The sequence below is a fragment of the Salmo trutta genome, chromosome 28 (genome assembly GCF_901001165.1).
Source record: "Salmo trutta chromosome 28, fSalTru1.1, whole genome shotgun sequence".
Taxonomy (NCBI): Eukaryota; Metazoa; Chordata; class Actinopteri; order Salmoniformes; family Salmonidae; genus Salmo; species Salmo trutta.
In genome coordinates, this window is record NC_042984.1 from 25,748,908 (window position 1) to 25,773,809 (window position 24,902).

At 42.9% G+C, this 24,902-nt stretch overlaps 1 protein-coding gene across 2 annotated transcripts in view; it reads right to left on the minus strand.

Moving 5' to 3' along the window:
- The window catches only part of LOC115165868 (pleckstrin homology domain-containing family M member 2), a 38,758-nt gene that overhangs the window by 12,717 nt on the left and 1,139 nt on the right, over positions 1 to 24,902 (minus strand). The window contains exons 2-15 of one of the 2 annotated variants that reach the window (XM_029719312.1): positions 24,328 to 24,434; positions 24,134 to 24,243; positions 23,600 to 23,699; positions 18,013 to 18,100; positions 17,611 to 17,785; positions 17,115 to 17,168; positions 15,820 to 16,099; positions 14,608 to 15,471; positions 9,841 to 9,910; positions 4,772 to 4,862; positions 4,421 to 4,485; positions 3,659 to 3,747; positions 3,249 to 3,381; positions 1,407 to 1,597 (exon numbers count right to left, since the gene is read on the minus strand). In XM_029719312.1, coding sequence (XP_029575172.1) covers positions 1,407 to 1,597; positions 3,249 to 3,381; positions 3,659 to 3,747; positions 4,421 to 4,485; positions 4,772 to 4,862; positions 9,841 to 9,910; positions 14,608 to 15,471; positions 15,820 to 16,099; positions 17,115 to 17,168; positions 17,611 to 17,785; positions 18,013 to 18,100; positions 23,600 to 23,699; positions 24,134 to 24,243; positions 24,328 to 24,434 — 2,417 coding nt within the window. The remainder of the gene's footprint in view (positions 1 to 1,406; positions 1,598 to 3,248; positions 3,382 to 3,658; positions 3,748 to 4,420; positions 4,486 to 4,771; positions 4,863 to 9,840; positions 9,911 to 14,607; positions 15,472 to 15,819; positions 16,100 to 17,114; positions 17,169 to 17,610; positions 17,786 to 18,012; positions 18,101 to 23,599; positions 23,700 to 24,133; positions 24,244 to 24,327; positions 24,435 to 24,902) is intronic. The other variant, XM_029719313.1, reaches the window with a different exon arrangement.

Below are 24,902 nucleotides of genomic sequence, written 5' to 3' on the forward strand. Positions count from 1 at the left end.
AAAGCTGAAATAAATCACTCTACATTATTATTCTGACATTTCACATTCTTAAAATAAAGTGGTGATCCTAACTGACCTCAGACAGGGAATTTTTACTAGGATTAAATGTCAGGAATTGTGAAAAACTGAGTTTAAATGTATTTGGCTAAGGTGTATATACACTTCCGAATTCAACTGTATGTTAATGTGGGCTATTTTTTGCACTTTCCTGGGATGCTTGATTGTTTTTATTGCTTTACTGGGAAACTTAGCAGAAGTAAACATGCTCATGTTAGTTATGTTTGAGCTGATATTGCAGGGTGAGCTACACTCAGTGGACTTCCTACTAGGGCACACCGCCTCAGTGCTGACAGTATAACTCAGGTTCATAGGCAGATGATTACTGCATACAATAGCTTTAGAATCAAGAGGCATTTAGTGTCTGCCAAAGCCCCTGGGATAATGTACATTTGTTGCAGCATTATGACAACTCAGCAACACAATGGTAGGGATTAACAGAGCTGGTCTTGAGTCATTGATAAGTCATTGTCTCAATGCAGCCTTAATGTGTGGAGTCCAGGAGACAAGATGATTTGGATGTACTCAGTCACTCATGAACAGCATTCTCGGTTTCCAGAAGGTGTCAAAGTTATCTATAAAAGTGATTCCAATAGAGCTACAATAATCTTTTAGCCAGGTGTGTAATGCCAGTAGCATGCTAAATCTTTCACATCGCAGCCCAACGATGGTACCGGACCTGAAATAATTGCCCGCTTCTTGGAATCTTTCAGTACTAGAATAAGTTCTTCATAATCCATTTTCAGAAGTTCCGAGCTAGCACTCCTAATGTCGTTTGACCCCACATGGACGACGACAGCATCAGCTCCCGGCATCTGTCATAGAACGGTCAGAAGCAGGCTTGTAATGCCCTGTACTTGTGCTCCAGGATAGCATAGGGTTTTTGCGCCGGGAACCAAGATGTTTCTTACAATAGAACAGCCGATGACAACATCTGGTGCAATGGCTGAGGAGGTCCAGCCGTTCTTTGACCGAGTGGTTTCGCTTTATAAACACATTTGATTGAAATTTGATAGGTTATATTAAAAGGCGTACTGTGTGGCTTTGTGGGCGACCCGACCAAATTCACATAGAAATGTGAGTTATAGATCCGTCATTCTGACTGAAATTCTGATAAGCGGTAGATCCGTTCTGTGTGCGCTATTTCTATGCTCCCCGGCTTCAAATAGCTAAAAATACTATATTTTTGGTCATTGAAAATATATTTCACAGCGGTTTAGATTGCACAATGAATCTACATTAGTTGTTTTGTCACAAACTGAAAAAATGGAAACAGTTTAGCAACCAGGCTATGGTGGAGGGATTTCTGCATATTGCACCACTAAAAGCCTATGGCTGCTCATACATACCTCAGTACGAGGTAACAGCTCTTCCACAGCTCCTTGCCCAGGTAGGTGGTGCCTGCTCTGTAGAGTAAGGGGCCCTCTTTAGTGCTGGAGGAGTCTCCAGCACCCACCAAGGCTGTCTGGGGGGCCAGAGTCACATCCATGGGGTCCTCCCAGTGGACCAAAGAATACAGGCGGATGACCACTTCAGAAACCTACAGAGAGACAGTGTCAATAAACAATTATATCATTTGTCTATTACTCATTGTTATACGTGTTGAGCATATACACTATCATTCAAAAGTTTGGGGTCACTTAGAAATGTCCTTGTTTTTGAAAGAAAAAAATCAGCTTGTCTATTAAAATAACATCAAATTGATCAGAAATACGGTGTAGACATTGTTCATGTTGTAAATGACTATTTTAGCTGTACACGGCAGATTTTTATATGGAATATCTACATAGGCCCATTATCAGCAACCATCACTCCTGTGTTCCAATGGCACATTGTGTTAGCTAATCCAAGTTTATCATTTTAAAAGGCTAATTGATCATTAGAAAACCCTTTTGCAATTATGTTAGCACAGCTGAAAACTGTTCTGATTAAAGAAGCAATAAAACTGGCCTTCTTTAGACTGGAGCATCAGCATTTGTGGGTTCGATTACAGGCTCAAAACTCGTCAGTCTATTCCATACGAGAAATTGCCAAGAAACTGAAGATCACGTACAACGCTGTGTACTACTCCCTTCATAGAACACCGCAAATTGGCTATAACCAGAATAGAAAGAGGAGTGGGAGGCCTCTTTGCACAACTGAGCAAGAGGACAAGTACATTAGTGTGTCTAGTTTGGGAAACAGACGCCTCACAAGTCCTCAACTGGCAGCTTCATTAAATAGCATCCGCAAAACACCAACAGTGAAGAGGCGACTCCGGGATGCTGGCCTTTTAGGCAGAGTTCCTCGGTGTTCTTTTGCCCATCTTAATCTTTTACTTTTATTGTACAGTCTGAGATATGGCTTTTTCTTTGGAACTCTGCTTTGAATGCCAGCATCCTGGCGATGCCTCTTCACTGTTCTGTGAAGGGAGTAGTACACAGCATTGTACAAGATTTTCAGTTTCTTGGCAATTTCTCGCATGGAACAGCCTTCATTTCTCAGAACAAGAATAGACTGGCAAGTTTCAGAAGAAAGTTCTTTGTTTCTGGCCCAATTGAGCCTGTAATCAAACCCTCAAATGCTGATTCTCCAGATAGTCAACTAGTCTAAAGAAGGCCAGTGTTATTGCTTCTTTAATCAGGACAACAGTTTTCAGCTGTGCTAACATAACTGCAAAAGGGTTTTCTAATGATCAATTAGCCTTTTAAAATTATAAACTTGGATTAGCTAACACAACGTGCCATTGGAACAGGAGTGATGTTTGCTGATAACGGGCCTCTGTACGCCTATGTAGATAATCCATTAAATATCTGCCGTTTCCAGCTACAATAGTCATTTACAACATTTACAAATGACTACACTGTATTTCTGATCAATTTGATGTTGTTTTAAATGGACAAAAAAAAGTGCTTTTCTTTCAAAAACAAGGACATTTCTAAGTGACCCCAAACTGTTGAATAGTAGTGTATACTGTAGAACACATATGGTTGAGCTGGTGATGTCTACTGATGCATATTAGCACTCTAATCCATAATTGATGACGGTTAAGTGCCTATTGTAATTTGATTCCAAACAAATTTATACTTCACTTCTTGAGCATAAATTAGTATCCAGGCATTTTTCAACATGACATTTGTCTTTCATTTACATGACAGAGCCTGAGAAATGATGTTAGTGTGCAGGCCTAGCTAGATATCCGTGTTCCTCACCTCACAGTGAGACTCCTGGGAGACAAACTTAGTGAGGGCTAGTTTCTCCATGGTGGCGTCGGTCAGCACCGAGGGGTAAGGAGGCTCCCTGCACCCCTTAATCATGGCCGACTTCAGGGCTGCCAGGAACCAGCTGAAGGATAGAGAGAGAAGGAAAAAGAGCATACTGGATTAGAAAAGAGAGGGAGGGATAAAGAGTGATTTCTTCTACTGGTCTCCTCTCCTTCATCCATACTGATATGAAAACATGATCTAAGTGAGGGCATGCCAACTAGGAACTTGATTTCTCAGTCCAGCCCTTTAGTGTCCATGCATTTGGAGGAAAGGAAATGGGAGAGGAAGCCACCTTAGACTATAAAGATGCCCCCAGGGAGAAGGGGAGAGCAGGGCAGAGGAGAGGAAGCACTCACATAGTCAACGAGGAGTCGGATGTGTCCAGGAGAAACTGGCGTCTTCGGTTTGTGCAGACCAGCGTGACCGTCTGCTGGTCCACGCCCACCTGAGAGACGGACAGGGACAATGTCACAGCACAACTTAGTGGAATGGACATTGACAACTCTTCCTTCTTGCCGTTTTCCCCTCCATCAGCTTTTTAGGTGATGGTCGTGAAGCAAATGTGCTATATAAAACCAACTTTTTAACAATTTTCATAAAAATTAAGGTTTCCTTCATTCACTTCCCTTAAACAGCCCAAAGTGCTTCATAGCCTAAAATGATATGGTGGCATCCACACAATCTGGAAAATCAATTCCATTACATAACTGTAGCCCATGAAATAAGAATTGGGCTTTCTTAAATTCCAGCCGCTGCACATTTGTCCATATAAGACTGACAATTTGCATTTGCACATGTTGAAGCTGAATGACAGACAGTCACAGGGACAATGGCTTTCAAAATGGCTGCGTGAATGTCGGCCATGTTGGAATTCACATACACAACAACTAGAACGACCTGAACCTAGTAAACTCATGAACCATCTGACCTCATGAACCTTGTAATTTAAGGATCCTGCGTGACCCTGAAGTTAAACATTGACCAAGACAACCTTCAAGCTAACCTTGAAGAAAACCTATTGTGCCCTTGCAGAAAAGACAACCATGTGACACTACAAGAAACCAGTCACAGACAATCTTGACAGTAGACAACATATCCCAGCAGTATAGACAACTCACAGAGACATAGTCCAACTCATTGTAAGAGATGGCGTCCTCCACTGTATAGGGCTTTTCTGCTGCACCTGAAAGAGCGAGAGAAAGGGAGCGCGAGAGAGACAGCATGACAAGCAAAGTCAAAAGCCACCACCAAATGTTAATCTAATACATTTAGGTCATTTAGCAGATGCTCTTATTCAGAACAACTTACAGTAAGTAGTGAGTGCATACATGTTTTTATTGTTCCCCCTGTGGGAATTGAACCCACAACCCATGCTCTACCAAGTGAGCCACGTGGGACCCAGCATTAGAAAGCGAGAGAGTGAGACAGAAATAAAGAGTATCTGAGTGTGGTGAGCAGTAAACCCTCACCTTTCCTCAGCAGGTAGATGTAACAGTCAGTCAGTAGCAGGTAGAGAGGCTGCAGGTCTCCCTCCATGTGACCCGTGCTCATCCTCGCCATCTGGGAACAGACAAAAATAACTAAAGTCTCAGGACTGCACCTTTTCATATACACTGCAAAGCATACTAATCCCACTGATTTACTTACCAATACCTTTGAAATCAATTTGTTCTAGATATAGTGTACAAATAAATAACACTTTCCTAATATTGCGTTGCACCCACCCTCTTTTGCCCTCAGAACAGCCTCAATTCATCGGGGCATGGTCTCTACAAGGTGTCGAAACATCTACATGGATGCTGGCTCATGTTGACTCCAATGCTTCAAGTTAGCTGGATGTCCTTTGGGTGGTGGGCCATTCTTGATTCACACGGGAAACTGTTGAGCATGAAAAACCCAGCAGCGTTGCAGTTCTTGACACAAACCGGTGTGTCTGGCACCTGCTATCATATCCCGTTGTCTTACTCATTCACCTTCTAAAATGGCACACATACACAATCCATGTCTCAATAGTCTCAAGCTTAAAAATCCTTCTTTAACCAGTCTCCTCCCCTTCATTAACTGAATTCGATTTAACAAGTGACATCAATAAGGGATCATCATTCACCTGGTCAGTCTATGTCATGGAAAGAGCAAGTGTTCTTAATGTTTTGAACACTCAATGTATGTGTATAAAGATGCATTCGGAGTAGAGATGGTTGGGAGGCCATGGCAGCATCCCGATTATCCATGCTTCTCCTAAAGTGTGTGCTTGCACACGCTCAGTCGTGGATTTAAATGCATTAGATTGAAGGAAAGCATTGGCTGGAGGGAATTTCCACCATTGTAAAATCCATAACGGGGAGTATTTAAATGCACACTACAGAAGAAGACTGTTAGAACTGATAAGGCCCCGGGAATTGATGAGGATTTGAAAAGCTGTATGGTTGGCAAAAGGAGTGGCGAATAAGTCTGTCCCCACATCCAAATGACAAACTTACTGTAAATTGAAAAATTGTGTGACTAACCTGAACAAAAAGAAGAATACATTGTATTAATGAAACAAAGATAAATGACAAAGTATGAGAGAAAAAAGCTTTGGTATAATGTAAATGAAATTTTGGGGCAGAAAGACTAATTCGACGCCATCTTTAATTGAAACAGATGGCTCATTTATCACAAAACCTTTTGATGTTGCCAATTACTTTATTGACTATTTCATTGGCAAAGTAGGAAAACTTAGGCATGAAATGCCAACAACTGTGAGCCATTATATTCATGCATAAAATACCAAACAATGAAGGGAAAGCATTGTAATTCAAAATTGTGTATTGTTAGTGTGGGTGAGGTGGAAAAGGTATTGTTGTCCATCAATAATGAGAAACCACTTGGTATTGACAACTTAGAATGGAAAGTTATTGAGGATGGTAGAGAACTATATCGCCACTCCTATGTCATTTTTTTATTTGAGTCTGGAGAAGAAAAAAAATTGGCTTCCCTCCAGGTTCGAGGAAACAAAGTCATTCCGTTACCAAAGAATGGTAAAGCACCCTTTACTGGTTCTAACAGCCAACCAATCAGCTTGCTGTTGACGCTTATTCAACTTTTGGATACATTTTTTTGTTGACCAGATACAATGCTATTTCTCTGTAAACAAATTAACAAACTTTTAGCATGCTTATAGAGATGGGCACTCAACATGTAATGCACTGACACAAATTACTTATAATTGGTTGAAAGAAATGTATAAGATGATTGTGGGAGCTGTACTGTTAGATTTCAGTGCAGCCTTTGATATTATTGACCATAAACTGATATGGCAGAGGCTTTTCAACCTCTGCCATATCGTAGATTCAGAGCCATCTGTCAAATAAAACAGAGACGGTTTTCTTTAATGGAAGCTTCTCTAATGTTAATAATGTAAAGTGTGGTGTACCGCAGGGCAACTCTTGGCCCCCTACTCTTTTTCTATTTTTATCACTGACCTGACACTGGCATTAAAACAAAGCCTGTGTGTCTATGTATGCTGATGACTCAACCCAATATGAGTCAGCAACCACAGCTAGCGAAATCCCTGCAACCCTAAACAGAGAGTTGCAGTCAGTTTTAGAATAGGTGGCTAGTAATAAACTAGTTCTGAACATCTATAAAACTAAGAGCATTGTATTTGGTAGAAATTATTCCCGAAATTCTAGACATCTGAATCTGATAATGAATAAAGTGACAGTTAAGCAAGTTGAGGAGACTAAATTACTTGGTGTTACCTTGGATTGTAAACTGTCAGTCAAAACATATTGATGTAATGGTTGTGAAGATGGGGAGAGGTCTGTTCATGATAAAGAAATGCTCTGTTTTGACACCACACGCCACAAAGCAAGTCCTGCAGGCTGTAGTTCTCTCTTATCTTGATTACTGCCCAGTCAGGTGCTGAAAAGAAGGACCTAGAAAAACTGCATCTGGCCCAGAACAGAGTGGCACATCTGGCTCTTCAATATAATGTGAGGGCTATTACCAATACTAGGGCTGTCCCAGACAACAACAAAAAATAAAATATTGGTTGACGTGAGTTAAATCGGTCAACATTTGCAATTGTGTACTTTTCCATATAGACACACCCTATGTGTTTGAATAAAATAAACTATATGCAAATGTTTGTCACACGTTCCATGCTGAAGCTGCAACATCATTATAGCCATTTCATTTCTTACTTGTTTCTCTGAGTGAAAAGTTGTTACAAAAATAGCACATTTTTTGTGGAAAAACATTCACTATTCCCTCCATCCTTGCTCTCTTTACGTGAAACATTCATGATCACAGATTCAGTAGGCTATTAATCACTCAAACTGGCAACAGAAGCAGGATCTGTCTTATTTCTGTAGATATTATGGATGATTTCTAAAGCCAGGCACGCTTAACAGTTAGACTATTACTTATAGACCTTCTTAAGCTGGGGTATACTCTCTCTTAAATGTTCTTAGACAATTAAGCCAAGGGTGGTTTCCTCGTTTCCTCACTCTGCTGCTGCCTCAGCCGCATTGTTCTCAACACCAATACGCTGGTTAAGTTCGCTATTATGCACATAGCAACATTTGGGAAAGGCACAAATTTGATGGCGTACTGAAGATTATGTTTCAGAACCGCGAACAGCAACCGATATCCATCACGGGAGAAAGCGTGTTATAAAATAATATTATATTTATTAGTGTTGCAACATTATTCTAACATAATAATAATTTACAATTTCAGTACCACGTCTTAGTGATGGACTGCGCCAACCCCGTGGCTGGAGCAATGGATTAGTCCACTGAGACAGGTGTGAATCAGACAGGTGTCTTGTGTACCACTTAAATCAATTTGTGACTAAAGAAATGTCGACCAACAGCCTATCGACCAAACAATCGACCGCCGACTAAATGGGTTCAGCCCTAATCAATTCAACAGTATGCATATCAGTCTCTTGGCTAAAAGTAGGAGAGACTGACTACATCACTTCTTATTTTTAATTAAAAAAACAGTGTGTTGGAAATTCCAAATTGTTTGCATAGGCAACTTACGCACAGCACTGACACACACACTTACCCACCAGACATGCCACTAGGGGTCATTTCACAGTCCCCAAAACCATAACAAAATCAAGAAAATGTACAGGATGATTGCATGGAACTCCCTTCCATCAAAGATTCCTCAAGTGAACAGCAAGCCTGGTATCAAAAAACAGATAAAGAAACACCTCAACGCCTCTTCCCTATTTGACATAGCTATTGTTTGTATATACTGATATGTAGGCTGTGTGAGACGTTTTAAATGTATGTAGTTCTGTGCTATTTTTTTAAACCAAATCTCTATTTTTTTTTTAAGTAAATGGGTCCAGACACCTTTGTGATTTCACATGTTTTTGAGAAACTATGGGGGCCCTGAAAAATCATGAACAAAGGCAAAAAAAAAAAATTCTAAACAAACAAATGCAGTGCATTCGGAAAGTATTCAGACCCCTTCCCTTTTTACATTACAGCCTTATTTTCTTTATCAATCTACACACAATACCCCATAATGACAAAGTGAAAACAGGTTTTTATAAATGTTTGCACATTTATTTAAAAACACCTTATTTACATAAGTATTCAGACCCTTTGCTATGAGACTCGAAACTGAGCTCAGGTGCATCCTGTTTCCATTGATCATCCCTGAGTTGTTTCTACAACTTGACTGGAGTTCACCTGTGGTAAATTCAATTAATTGGAAATGATTTAGAAACACACCCGTCTATAATAAGCTCCCACAGTTGACGGTGCAGGTCAGAGCAAAAACCAAGCCATGAGGTCGAAGGAATTGTCCGTAGATGTCCGAGACAGGATTGTGTCGAGGCACACACTTGGGGAAGGGTACCAAAAAAGATTCTGCAGCATTTAAGGTTCAAGAACACAGTGGCTTCCATTATTATTAAATGGAAGAAGTTTGGAACCACCAAGACTCTTCCTAGAGCTGGCCGCCCGGCCACATTGCGCAATCGGGAGAGAGGGGCCTTGGTCAGGGAAGTGACCAAGAACCCGATGGTCACTCTGACAGAGCTCAGAGTACCTCTGTGGAGATGGTTGTCCTTCTGGAAGGTTATCCCATCTCTGCAGCACTCCACCAATCAGGCCTTTATGGTAGAAAGGCCAGACGGAAGCCACACCTCAGTAAAAGGCACATGACAGCTCGCTTGCACCTAAAGGACTCTCAGACCATGAGAAACAAGATTCTCTGGTCTGATGAAACCAAGATTAAACTCTTTGGCCTGAATAAAAAGGGTAACGTCTGGAGGAAACCTGGCACCATCCCTACGGTGAAGCATGGTGGTGGCAGCATCATGCTGTGGGGATATTTTTCAGCGGCAGGGACTGGGAGACTAGTCAGGATCGAGGGAAAGAAGAACGGAGCAAAGTACAGAGAGATCCTTGATTAAAACCTGCTCCAGAGTGCTCAGAACAGGGCGAAGGTTGACCTTCCAACAGGACAACAACCCTAAGCACACAGCCTTATTACATCCCCTCCACCCGACATAATATACTAGGCTTACCTTGAAGAGCTGCTCCTCGGTCTCTCTGAAGACGTGGATCATGAGCAGTAGCAGGTGATTGTTGTCCACCCTGAAACAGCCACACAATCAGAATTGCCCCAAAAAAGGCTTAACAGTTAATTATGTAATTTTGTGCACGACCCGACAGATTTCCGATAGAAATGCTAGTAATAGATCTGTCATTCTGATTGCTTCCCTTCAATAAGTTTCATTTGTTTCTTTTTACTTTCAGTTTTGTACATCAGACTCATACAGCTACAAAAACAAGCTAATTCGGCCAAGATAGATTTTTTTGTTATTGAAAAAGATTGTACAATGGTTCTCTACACTATACATTGCTTGTTATGTCACAAACTGAAATCAGGTGGACATTTAAGAAAAAATATTTCCCAGATATTGTGCCTTTAAAAACCGCTAGTCGATGTCCGCCTTGCGGCAATCTAATTTGCATAATAACAAAAATCACCATCAAAATCAGTACATTTTTTTGTTGTTGCATGGGCTGCATCTCAATCCACCAACGGCGGCCTTCCGCATCTGCGGTGGAACGTGGCCGAGCTAGAGCTGTGTTTGTCAGACAGTGAGACATCCCGAAAATCGGTGTTCTCACTAAAGTGTCTGTAGCGTGTGAATGGTTTGGCCTACAAACTAATCATCAGACCCCTCTACGGGAAGATGAGACTCTCACGAACACGATGGTGTTCTCCGTTTCGTTATACGGCCAAAAGCGCCACGGAACTCGACTCAAGTTGGTACCGCTTATCTACCAACTTCTGTCTGTTGCGTCCGAACAGTTTGAGCTACACACTAATATGACCCCTCTATGAAAAGGTTAGACTCTCACTAGCACGTACATGTCGGAAATGAAGGTATAAACCGAGTGTACAAAATATTAGGAACACATTCCTAATATTGAGTTGAACCCCTTTTGCCCTTAGAACTTACTCAATTCGCCAGTGCATGGACTACTGTGGTGGCTAATTTCTGCATTTCCAAATGAGGAGAGTTAAACTTCACACACAAGTCAGAGTTATACTTAAAACTACATCTTTAATAATTAAGATGCTTTTGCAAAAGCACTTGACTTTCAATGAAGCGCTATCTCTAATGAACCATTGAAAAGTGATTACACAAAAGATACAAGGATCTTTTATACCCAAGATCCACCCCTCTCAACATACATGACGAACAACAGATCTTAGGAACAGTTCACAAAGGTTAAGTTTTGTATGAAAGATATCTATAAAACATAGCAGACAGCAACTGCTGTATCAACAGTGTTCATTGTATTGACCAGTATCTAGTCCTCCTACCCCAAACTGGAACCGTCTCTCCCTGGTACGATATAGAACAGAACCATTAGCTCATCCAATGGCATAAATCAATTGACAACTCTAGATACTCCCATCTCAAGTAAACCCCCTCTTGACTCCACTCCTGGACAAGCTCACTGAGGGGAGTGACTTGCGCACAGACATTGTGGAGACAAGTAATTGGTTTGCCATTAATCACGCCATCCCTTCACATGGTTTAACAATACATTCACACATGACAAGTATCTCACATAAGCATATTATGCAACTAAAACATCTTAATTATCTATGTTACCCAACTGATTCTGATTCATCCACCACACTCCACAAGGTGGCGAAAGCATACTACCATACCCTGTTCAAAGAAACAAACTTTTGGTCTTGTCCATTCACCCTCTGAATAGCACACATACTTCCAGTTCCTCTGTGTCCAAATCACTAAAGACTTAAAAATGGTCCAAGCACACACGTACAGAAGGCGCGTCAGCGCCTCCTTCCCGTCAGGAGGCTGAAAAAGTTTGGCATGGGCCCTTAAATCCTCAAAAACTTTTACAGCAGTACCATTGAGAGCATCTTGACTGGCTGCATCGCTGCCTGGTATGGTGCTAGAGGGTGGTGCGGACAGCCCAGTACATCACTGGGGCCGAGCTCCTGCCATCCAGGACATCTAAAATGCATTCGGAAAGTATTCAGACCCCTTCACTTTTTCCACTTTGTTACATTACAGGCTTATTCTAAAAATGATTAAAGAATAAATAATCCCCATCAATCGACACACAATACTCCATAATGATAAAACAAAAACAGGTCTAGACATTTTGCTAATTTATTAAAAATATTAAACTGAAATATCATAATTACATAAGTATTGAGACCCTTTATACAGTACTTTGTTGAAGCACCTTTGGCAGCGATTATAGATCCTCTCAAGCTCTGTCAGGTTGGATGGGAAGCGTCGCCCCACAGCTACTTTCAGGTCTCACCAGAGATGTTCAATCCGGTTCAAGTTTGGGCTATGGCTGGGCCACTCAAGGACATTCAGAGACTCCCAAAGACGCTCCTACATTGTCTTGGCTGTGTGCTTAGGGTCGTTGTCCTGTTGGAAGGTGAACTTTTGCCACAGTCTGAGGTCCTGAGTGCTCTGGAGCAGGTTTTCATGAAGGGTCTCTCTGTACTTTGCTCTGTTCATCTTTCCCTCAATCCTGAATAGTCTCCCAGTCCCTGCTGCTGAAAAACAATCCCCACAAGATGATGCTGCCACCACTAAGCTTCACCAAAGGGATGGTATTGGCCAGGTGATGAGCAGTGCCTGGTTTCCTCCAGACGTGACGCTTGGTATTCAGGCCAAAGAGTTCAATCTTGGTTGTATCAGACCGGAGAATCTTGTTTCTCATGGTCTGAGAGTCCATTAGGTGCCTTTTGGCAAACTCCAAGTGAGCTATCATGTGCCTTTTACGAAGGAGTGTCTTCCGTCTGGCCACTACCATAAAAGGACTGCTTGGTGGAGTGCTGCAGAAATGGTTGTCCTTCTGGAAGGTTCTCCCATCTCCACAGAGGAACTCCGGAGCTCTGTCAGTGACCATCAGGCTCTTGGTCACCTCCCTGACTATCGGGTTCTTGGTAAACTCCCTGACCAAGGCCCTTCTCACCCGATTGCGCCGTTTGGCCAGGCTGTCAGCTCTTGGAAGAGTCTTGGTGGTTCCAAACTTCTTCCATTTAAAAATGATGGAGGCCACTGTGTTCTTGGGGACCTTCAATGCTGCATAAAATGTGTTGGTACCCTTCCCCAGATCTATGTCTTGACACAATCCTGTCTCTGAGCTCTACAGACAATTTCTTTGACCTCAAGGGTTGTTTTTTGCGCTGACATGCACTGTCAACTGTGGGACCTTATATAGACAGGTGTGCCTTTCCAAATCATGTCCAATTAATTTAATTTACCACAGGTGGACTCCAATCAAGTTGTAGAAACATCTCAGGGATGATCAATTGAAAAAGGATGCGCCTGAGCTCAATTTCAAGTCTCATAGCAAAGGGGCTGAATACTTATGTTTTGCAAACATTTCTAAAAACCTGTTTTCACTGTCATTATGGGGTATTGTGTGTAGATTAAATAAATAAATCCTCATCGATAGATTTTAGAATAAGGCTGTAATGTAACAAAATGTGGACAAAGTGAAGGGGTCTGAATACTTTCTGAATGCACTGTATGTCAGACGGTGTAGAAGGAAGGCCTGGAAAATCGTTCAAGACTCCAACCACCCAAGCCATAGACTATTCTCTCTGCTTCCGCACGGCAAGCAGTACCGGCGCATCAAGTCTAACACCAACAGGCTCTTAAAAAGCTTTCTTCCCAAGCAATAAGACTGATAAATAGCTAACAAAACAGCTACACAGACTGAGTTAACCTTGTATCTTTATTGACCTTTTATTTTTTACACTGTCTATATGCACACTGACAGGCCCTACACTCACTCCATCATCTGCTCACTCACACATAATATGTACATACATTTATAATGACTCTACACACACACACACACACACACACACACACACACACACAGGCTGCAGCTACTCTGTATAGGGGTAGTCACCTTACCCCTATACATACTGTATCTACCCTCCATCACTCCAGTATCCGGTGTAGGCCATCATTGTAAATAATAAATTGTTCTTAACTGACTTGCCTAGTTAAAAAAAGGTTAAAGACAGACAGACAGACAGACAGACAGACAGACAGACAGACAGACAGACAGACAGACAGACAAGTCCCTGCACCTTGTAAATATGCTATTGGAACTTTAGCATGTATATAGTATGCTTACTTGGTTATTGTGTTCTTCATATTTCTTATTCATTGTGTGTTTTACTAGTATTACATTATTATTGATTATTGCACTGTTGGGTTTTGAGTTTGCAAGAAAGGCATTTCACTGTACTTGAAACATACACAGTCCATGTCTCAAGTCCTAAAAACGCTTCTTTAACCTGTCTCCTCCCCGTTCATCTACACTGATTGAAGTGGATCATAGCTTTCACATGGATTCCCCAGGTCAAGAGCAATGTTACTCAGTGTATTATGGAAGTAGTTTAGAGCCCAAAACAATTGGTTAAATATGGGTAAAAAATTTAATTATTTCTTTTTTTTTTTAATAATCGCTCAGATATAGGACAGACACTTAAAAGTGTATGGATCTATTATTCAATGCGTTTCTATGGGCTAATAGCATTAAGGCCAAATGCAATGTTTCAAATACATGATTTATATATTTTTTTGATACCCAAATGGGTTCTAAAATTCTAAATAAAATAGCTCAATGATCCTTGGTATGACCATCTTAAAACAATTCTATATGTTAGCAGTGTAGAACGTCCCCCCCAAGTTAGGCAATGATTAAAAAGGTTCCATTCATTGTTCACCCAAACATGTGTAATCAATCTCCCAACTCACTTGAATTCTGCAGAATGGGAGTTTTCTGTTGGACTGAGCCTGTCCTCTTCAGTTTCTCCAGCAGGCAATCCATTCTCAACCACCACTGCCTCCTCTAAGAAGGGGTCCTGTCCTGGTGGTGCCTCTGCCTCTCTCTCATCTTCATGGCCACCAGGAAGAGCCTGCGGCTGGCCATGCCCTGCAGTGTCATGGTGGCCACCACGCGTGGCAGCAGCATCTGGACTGTGGGGGATAAAGCAGTAAAAGTCTGCAGGGGCCGGAGGGGCCTGCAGGAAGCTGGGGCTCGGGGCCAGAACAGGGCGCAGCAAGAGGGGGGCCCCGGCTTCCGGGTCAGGTGGCTCAATAATCGGATCCCCTCGAAAGGGCTGCTGCCCCGGGGGCTGGGAGTTGGCTTCAGGGCTGCCAGAGGAGGACCTTCTGGGGAGGGAACTCTGATGGGACTTCTCCCCCTCCTCCCCCTTATCTTCTTCCTCTCTGTCTGGTCGCCACCAGGCCTGCCCCCCGTCCAGAGCTCCATTGAGTCGGTCCATAACATCACGTAGGGGCTGGCCCACACTGTCCATGGAGGTGTCAGTCATCTCCGGCAGCCGCAGGAGACCCTCTGATTCATCCTCCTCCTGGCCTTCCTCCTCCCCCATCCCTCTCCTGCTCCTTCTCCTCACCGTCTCGGCTCCTGAGCCCTGCGGCGGCCCCGCAGAGGGGCTACAGGAGTCTCCATCCAGCCCCTCTCCCCCTCTCGCCTGGGTTCTGTCCTCTACCTCCGCTTGCTCGGAGTCCGCTGTGTTCTGTTCACTGTTCACCATGGAGTCACTGGAGCCCTTCACGACATGGCGCTTCTTAGCTGGCTTCCTTCGTCTGGCCATCCTGGTGGAAAGGAAAGCAGTATGTCATAATAGTTAGTCCATGTGTACTCCTCCTAGGTCCATATGAATTCCTAACATTTCACTAGCCAAAAAGCTAGGGGACTTGCTGACCTGTATGAGTGTGCCAATAAATGAGGGCTTTGCTTGATCTGATAACCTCGATATCTGTGAGCTAAAATGAAGTTTGAATCCAAATGGCATGTTCCATAACTCCAAGCTCTGTGTGTTGAGGCTGAGAAAAAGTGTGGGCAACATAAACCTGATAACCAGTTAGTGGCTAAGCAGCTAACTAGCCTAAATCTCATGTAGTTTTACCCATAGAGGCTAATGTTAGGAGTGTGTGCTGTACCTGATAACCTCCAGCTCGTTGCTGGTGCTCTCTGTGTCGTCCACGGTGGTGGTGGTGGTGTCGTGGGGGTGGCGGAGGGCAGTGTGGACGGGGGTGATGTCGGCCGAGGTGTTGGTGTCCGAGTCCTCGTTGAAGGGGTTGTGTCTGGTGGGGCTGCGGGGCGGGGAAGTTCCCCTCACTGGGATGATGGCAGCCCGGAGAATCACAGAGTCTTTGAAGACCGTCTGAGGGTCTGAGGCGCTGGAGCGAGGACAGATAACCGGGTCGGTGAGGTCACCCTCTGTGGCAGGATGGGGAGAGGAACACACACAGTAAACAAAATAGCAGAACAATCACACATACAGTATGCTACAGATACTGTACACATTCTGGATCCAAATAATGAGAATGGATACCGGTGGTGCTTTGGCTGGGACAGGGAAGAGGGCACGCAACCACACATTTCCCACAGGATGCACAGGACAAAGACAGGCAGGCAGAAAAAAAAGACAAGCTTGTTGAGTGACACAGGCATTGGTGAAACTATGTCAATGCAGTGACAGTGCTATAGTACATGCTACAGTTGGTGACAAAAGCTTTGAAGGCAGAGTTGAACCTAGAACAAAGCCATGCAATCCAATGGTTCCAATGAGAAAGAGGATATTCCACATATATGCCGGCAGACACCAAACAGAGTGAGTACCAGCTACATCAGGCATTGCAGTTCTCTAGTATTATTCCACATCAATGCTGCGTAAGCTTCAAGATCACGTCTTGTAAAATAAACATGTTGCGTGGTTCATTAAAACATGATAGACAACATTAACAATTCACCAGTGCATAGAAATGTCTGCTTAGAAAATAATTTACCTGGCAATAAAAATCGTATGAAAATGTTGGCAATAGTGCCACATAATTCATTGCATAAAGGTGAGAAAGAAATGACCCTAAAATTATATTTTTACAACTAGGCATCATTATGGAATTCATCCCTTAATACTCTACACATATAATGATATTGAGGACAATTGACGTTTGATTCAGTAGTGTCTTAAGTGTAAAAGCACAGCAACAGTGGATTTTAATATCCTTACGAATCCATCTAGCCTACTTCCCAATAAACTAAAGTGCATAAAACAGAAGCCCCTTCATTGATTTCTCTACCATTTCCCTCTCAGCATTGATATTGCAATTAAGATACTCCAATTAAACCACTGACTACACAGAGGACCAGAATGCATTGAGCACACACTGTGGTATGGAGGACATGCATGATGCTGTGAGCGGGGAGGAAGGGAGGGGTAATCATGTCCCACCTTCCCAGTCTGCAGTTGGCTGCAACACGGGGAAGATGTCACCGAAATCATAATCTAAAAAGGAGGGATAAGACTCAACGTTAGAACGGGAAGGCCCGAGACAGAGGTAGAAAATGTGACATATGAGAGAAATATGATACACTTCATGAGAACAGTTACTGGTATGGATAGGCAGAGAAAACTACAAATAAATGGGGGCTCAATGGTTTACGGAAAGTGACAGGAGATAAAGCATTCACACCCTGGAGTTCATATACTGTGCTATGTGATCAATGAAGAGCACTTCAATGTGAGTGCTAAGATACTATTTCTACATTAAAACCCATGAGCCACAAGTGTCTTCCTGATCCAACTTCAGCATCAATACTTCATTACTTGACAAACCAGCCTATGAATTAGGCTAGTGACACCGCATAAGACAGAGAAGAAAGGGGATGGAGAGAAAAGACAAAGAGGTGGAGGAAAAAAGGAAAAAGATGGATAGGTGGAGCCCGACCTTCGCTGGACGGGGCGATGGCGCTGTCGTCCCACTCCAGGTTGGTAGAGGTGAGGGAGGTGAAGGAGAGCAGAGAAAGGCTGTCCGAGCTGGGAAGGCGCTCCTCAAAATCCAGCAGATTCTGGGGCTTGTAGTACTCCGGCATGTAGGGTGCCACATCCAAGTAAGGGACATCCTAACATCCAGAAAACAATTGGGGTTTGAGAGTATCCTTGATGCTACATTACACATCTCTTTTTGACTGAACTATTTATTAATTTTACACACAAATCATTATTATTTGGTTAAACCTGATGGTACTTTTCTTATTGTCTTACAATAAAGCCTGAACTGTTGGACTTTTGTAAATGAAGTGTACTAATATGAATTACAATGGTTTTAAAGCACTGTCTAATAACTGACCAACTCCAGATCAAAGCGAATGAACTCCAGTCCCGAAACCAACGTGAGGAAGAGTGTGAGGTGATCATGGCTGCACACCAATGCATTTCTGGGAAGAGATTCAAAGCAGATGGTTAATTTACAATAAGGGGACTAGTTATACGCATTAGCCATACAGACACACTTTCACACTCATCATATGCTGCTACTACTCTGTTCATCATTTTACTCTTATTAACTATCCTTATGCCTAGTCACTAAACCCTGTCTTTATGTAAAAAAATAAAAATAAATAAAAAGAATGTCCCTTTTTCAGGACCTTGTTTTTCAAAGATAATTCGTAAAAATCCAAAGAACTTCACAGATCTTCATAGTAAAGGGTTTAAACACTGTTTCCCATGCTTGTTCAATGAACCATAAACAATTAATGAACATGTACCTGTGGAACGGTCGTTAAGACACAAACAGCTTACAGACGGTAGGCAATTAAGGTCACACTTATGAAAACTTAGGACACTAAAGAGGCCTTTCTATTGATTCTGAAAAACACCAGAAGAAAGATGCACAGGGTCCCTGCTCATCTGTGTGAACATGCCTTAGGCATGCTGCAAGGAGGCATGAGGACTGCAGATGTTGTTGTCCTTACACCACACAGTAAAGGTATCTGACCTCACTATAGGCTGTCTCGTTGTTGATCAAGCCAACCACTGTTGTGTCATCGGCAAACTTAATGATGGTGTTGGAGTCGTGCCTGGCCGTGCAGTCATGAATGAACAGGGAGTACAGGAGGGGGCTGAGCACGCACGCCTGAAGGGCCCCCGTGTTGAGGATCAGCGTGGCAGATGTGTTGTTACCTACCCTTACCACCTGGAGGCAGCCTGTCAGAAAGTTCAGGATCCAGTTGCAGTCGGAGGTGTTTAGTCCCAGGGTCCATAGCTTAGTGATCAGCTTTGAGGGCACTATGGTGTTGAACGCTGAGCTGTAGTCAATGAATAGCATTCTCACATCGGTGTTCCTTTTGTCCAGGCGGGAAAGGGCAGTGTGGAGTGCAATAGAGATTGTATCATGTGTGGATCTGTTGGGGCAGTATGCAAACTGAGTGGGTCTAGGGTTTCTGGGATAATGGTGTTGATGTGACCCATGACCAACCTTTCAAAGTACTTCATGGCTACAGACGTGAGTGCTACGGGTCGTTGGTCATTTAGACAGGTTACCTTCGTGTTCTTGGGCACAGGGACTATGGTGGTCTGCTTGAAACATGTTGGTATTACAGACAGGGAAAGGTTGAAAACATCATTGAAGATACTTGCCAGTTGGTCAGCGCATGCTCGCAGTACACGTCCTGGTAATCCATCTGGCCCTGTGAATGTTGACCTGTTTAAAAAGGTCTTACATCGGCTGCGGAGAGCGTGATCACACAGTCATCCGGAAAAGCTGATGCTCTCATGCATGTTTCAGTGTTACTTGTCTTGAAGCGAGCAAAGAAGTAATTTAGCTCGTCTGGTTGGCTCGTGTCACTGGGCAGCTCTCGGCTGTGCTTCCCTCTGTAGTCTAATAGTTAGTTAGCAAGCCACGAAACAACCCGACGAGCGTCGGAGCCGGTGTAGCACGATTCGATCTTAGTCCTGTATTGATGCTTAGCCTGTTTGATGGTTCGTCAAAGGGCATAACAGGATTTCTTATAAGCTTCCGGGTTAGAGTCCCGCTCCTTGAAAGGGGCAGCTCTACCCTTTAGCTTAGTGCGGATGTTGCCTGTAATCCATGACTTCTGGTTGGGGTATGTACGTACAGTCACTGTGGGGACGACGTCAGCAATGCACTTATTGATGAAGCCAGTGACTGATGTGGTGTACTCCACAATGCCAACGGAAGAATCCCAGCACATATTCCAGTCTGTGCTAGCAAAACAGTCCTGTAACTTAGCATCTGAACACTTTTTTTTTTTTTATTGACCAAGTCACTGGTGCGTCTTGCTTGAATTGTTGCTTGTAAGCAGAAATCAGGAGGATAGAGTTATGGTCAGATTTGCCAAATGGGGGGCGAGGGAGAGCTTTGTATGCATCTCTGTGTGTGGAGTAAAGGTGGTCTAGAGTTCTTTTTCCCTCTGATTGCACATTTAACATGCTGGTAGAAATGAGGTAAAACAGATTTAAGTTACCCTGCATTAAAGTCCTCGGCCACTAGGAGTGCCGCCTCTGGATGAGCGTTTTCCTGTTTGCTTTTGGCTGTATACAGCTCATTGAGTGTGGTCTTAGTGCCAGCATCGGTTTGTGGTGGTAAATAGACAGCTACGAAGAATATAGATGAAACTCTTGGTAAATAGTGTGGTCTACAGCTTATCATAAGATACTCTACCTCAGGGGAGCAAAACCTCAGGACTTCCTTAGATATCATGCACCAGCTTTTGTTTACAAATATACATAGACCACCCCTTGTCTTACCAGAGGCTGCTGTTCTATCCTGCCGATACAGTGTATAACCCGCAAGCTGTATGTTACTCATGTCGTCGTTCAGCCACGACTCGGTGAAACATAAGATATTACAGTTTTTAATGTCCCGTTGGTAAGATATACGTGCTTATAGTTCATCCACTTTATTATCCAGCAATTGTATGTTGGCTAATAGTACCGACGACGAAGGAAGATTAGCCACTCTTTGCCGGATCCTCACAAGGCACCCCGATCTCCTGCCGCGAAACCTCCGTCTCTTTCTCCTGTGAATGACAGGGATGAGGGCCTGTTCGCGTGTCTGGAGTAAATCCCTCTCGTCCGACTCATTAAAGAAAAATTATTCATCCAGTTCAATGTGAGTAATCGCTGTTCTGATGTCCAAAAGCTATTTTCAGTCATAAGAGACAGTAGAAGCAACATTATGTACAAAATAAGTTACAAACAATGCGAAAAAAGAAAAAAATTGCACGGTTGGTTAAGAGCCCATAAAAACAGCAGCCATCCCCTCCGGCACCATCATCTTTTGATTCGCTTCCAGAACTTGGTAGGGTTGTTTAGGTTCTCTGTGACTGCATTTAGATAGAAATCGGATTTAGACTTCCTGATCAATCCTGTACATTTGTTTATTAGAGCTCTGAAGGAGGCCCAGTCACAGGAGCATTTGTATGTCTAGCTTGAGCCCAAGAGACATTTATCTTTCTAATGAATTTGCCCAAGTTACCTGAAAACCCTTCCACTGATTCTAAATGTAGTCAAAGGGACATGCTGATCACAGATGGACAGAAATTTCATATAAAAACAGTCCCAGGCAGTGTCGACATCGGGAATCAGACATGTCAATATTAAATGGTACAGATCATGTCAGAACGCTTGCTCATAAAACTGTCTAAAACGTATTTTAAAAATATAACAGGGTTTGGCTTTGGTCATCTATGTATTTCTAACACAAGCAATTGCACAATGATCATTGACATCATTACAGTCGATCCGGTACTGGTACTCCCTGTATATGCATGTACAGTGCATTCGGAAAGTATTCAGACCCCTTCCCTTTTTCCACATTGTTATGTTACAGCCATACTCTAAATGAATTTCAAAATCCTCATCAACCTACACACAATACCCCATAATTACTTATTTACATAAGTATTAAGAAACTGTGACGAAACATTTCATCTTGTGCTTCTCTAATAACTAATTTCTGTGTTCATGCAAGTGACCGATTGAACAAATCCTCACTATCAGTATCTGCAATTTGGCAGTATGCCCGGACCCTTGCTTTGAGAACGAAAGATCTCAATGTCAAGGTGTTAGCTTCGAGAGAAGAAGTGTTGTGAGATATTGGTCTGTCACATGCATGAACCAGTATTGGTCGGTCACATGAATGAAGCAAACGTTAATGATGAGTTAATTATGAATGAAGAACAAGCTAAAATCATGCACCTATAACTTGTTCACAGAATAAAAGAACTAACGGGACTGCCCCGGTAGAGCTCCTGACAGATGTTCACTATGGCGCATCAAGTTTGCTGGAACCTCTCCAGTTAACTGTTAATAAACAATGATTCATTTAACACTGACTTCGAGTGTCCCACGTGTAGAATTTCCACGACAACCCTTGCTCTGAGACTCGAAATTTAACTCTGGTGCATCCTGATCCAATTGATCATCCTTGAAATGTTTCTACAACTTCATTGGAGTTCACCTGTGATAAATTCAATCGATTGGACATGATTTGGGAAGGAACACACCCGTCTATATAAGGTCCCACAGTTGACAGTGCATACCAGAGCAAAAATCAAGCCATGAGGTCAAAGGAATTGTCCGTAGAGCTCCGAGACAGGATTGTGTTGAGGCACACACCTGGGGAAGGGTACCAAAACAATTCTGCAGCATTGAAGGTCCTCAAGAACACAGTGGACTCCATCATTCTTAAATGAAGGAAGTTTAGAACCACCAAGGCTCTTCCTAGAGCTGGCCGCCCAACCAAACTGAGCAATCGGGGGAGAAAGGCCTTGGTCAGGCCGGTGACCAAGAACCTGATGGTCACTCTGATAGAGCTCCAGAGTTCCTCTGTGGAGATGCGAGAACATTCCAGAAGGACAACCATCTCTGCAGCACTACACCAATCAGGCCTTTATGGTAGAGTGGCCAGACGGAAGCCACTCCTCAGTAGAAGGCACATGACAGCCCGCTTGGAGTTTGCCAAAAGGCACCTAAAGACTCTCAGACCATGAGAAACAAGATTCTCTGGTCTGATGAAACCAAGATTGAACTCTTTGGCCTGAATGTCAAGCATCACATCTGGAGGAAACCAGGCACCATCCCTACGGTGAAGCATGGTAGAGGAGGCATCATGCTGTGGGGATGTTTTTCAGCGGCAAGGACTGGGAGACTGGTCAGCATCGCGGCAAAGATGAACGGAGCAAAGTACAGAGAGATCCGTGATGAAAACCTGCTCCAGAGCGCTCAGAACCTCAAACTGGGGCAAAGGTTCACCTTCCAACAGGACAACAACCCTAAGCACACAGCCAAGACAACACAAGTTGCTTCAGGACCAGTCTCTGAATGTCCTTGAGTGACCCAGCCAGAGCCCGGACTTGAACCTGATCGAACATCTCTGGAGACCTGAAAATAACTGTGCTGTAACACTCCCATCCAAACTGACAGTGCTTGAGAGGATATGCAGAGAATGGGAGAAACTCCCCAAATATAGGCATGCCAAGCTTGTAGCGTACCTATACCCAAGAATAATTGAGGCTGTAATCGCAGCCAAAGGTGCTTCACCAAAGTACTGAGTAAAGGGTCTGAATAATTATGTAAATGTGAGGGGGGGGGGGTTGTGTAGATTGATGGGGAAAAAAACAAATTTAATCCATTTTAGAATAAGGTTGTAATGTGTAACAAAATGTAGAAAAGTCAAGGGGTCAGAATACTTTCCGAATGCACTGTATGTATGCATGTATGTATTAAATATTGTATTTTCTTATTCCTTGTGTTACTATTTTTTATTATCTTTTGATTCTGCATAGTTGGGACAGGCTCATAGGCAAGCATTTTATAGTAAAGTCTACACTCGTATTCGGTGCATGTGACAAAATTATATTTGATTTTAGTCAAAATTTATAATTTAGCGCTCTTTGGGTCAGAACACTCACTTGAAGTAATACTTCTGCAGCAATCCTTGGTTCTCTTGGAAGAGACGGAGGTAGCTTTCTAAGGAGCTCTCACTCAGTGCTAGGTATAGCCAGGCACGACCTGCACAGAAAATAAATAGAAACAAGGGACAAACATGGGCATACGCAGATCATATTTACTAGTACCACGTATTATTCATTTCCTGCCTGAACTTGCAAATAAGTAGGCCTGCAAAGAAACCTCTAAAAGGAGAACCATATGTGCAAACACCAATGGTAATTACTGTAATCCTGACCTCAAATAACAACATTATCGTATGCTACATTTCTGGCATGTGGCACAAGAGGAACTTACAATTGGCAAACCACTGGCTAATAAATGTCATTCATTTTATCACAGTAAATGTAGGTGTATGAATTGATTGACAGAAATGGCATGTATGCATACGTGTATTAGGGTTAACTGTTGTGAAACGTTTGTTTCTCAAGTTGCCCACAAGACTGACCATGAATGTGGATGTGTGCGTAAGAAAGCAGTAAAAATTGTGTTCTTACTTCGCCCAAGGTTGGTTGCTATGTGCTGGAGCTCGTCTACCTGCCGGATCGCTTCCCTGCGGGTGAAGTGTAGAACCAGTACCCAGTAACCTGAGGAGATATCCTGCAGCCTGCAATGCACAGACCATGAGAGTTGAACTGAGTTAGGATGTATTATTAAAGTACTGAGCAGATTTGGCTCTCAGTCTTCTTACCCATAGAGTAGAGCATGGTCAAGGTGCTCACACAGTCGCTGTAGGACCCGGTCGTGATTCCTGATGGCTGGAGTTTCATCCTCACAGGCAGCAAAGTAACTCTGCAACTGCAGCCAGAGCACAAAACATGTGAAGCTGACAAGAGTACTAGGCCCACAGCCAAACTAGAAATATAGGGATATCTTCTTCATGAGATGTTGAGAGGAGTCCCTCAGTGACAGATATCTGCAGGCATGGAGCCTGAAATTGGATAATTGCTACTGTACATCTGATCCACTAAATGGTATTACTATGACTGACTTAAAAGCATTAAATCAGACTTTTGTTCGTAACCTCTGAAAAGACTAGTTTAACAGGACTGACTGAATATAAAGGAATGTGGGATCTTAAATTCCAGTCACCTGATGACGATCATGTGACTGGGAACAGGAACAAACGGAATATAAACTGGAGAGGATTTGAAAATCATACCAGGCAAGGTCTATTAAGCACTGTGCGAATACTTTGGAAGGATGGGACTGAACGTTAACACTGTACAGGTGTATGCAAAGGATGAACGTCAACAAACATTCAAC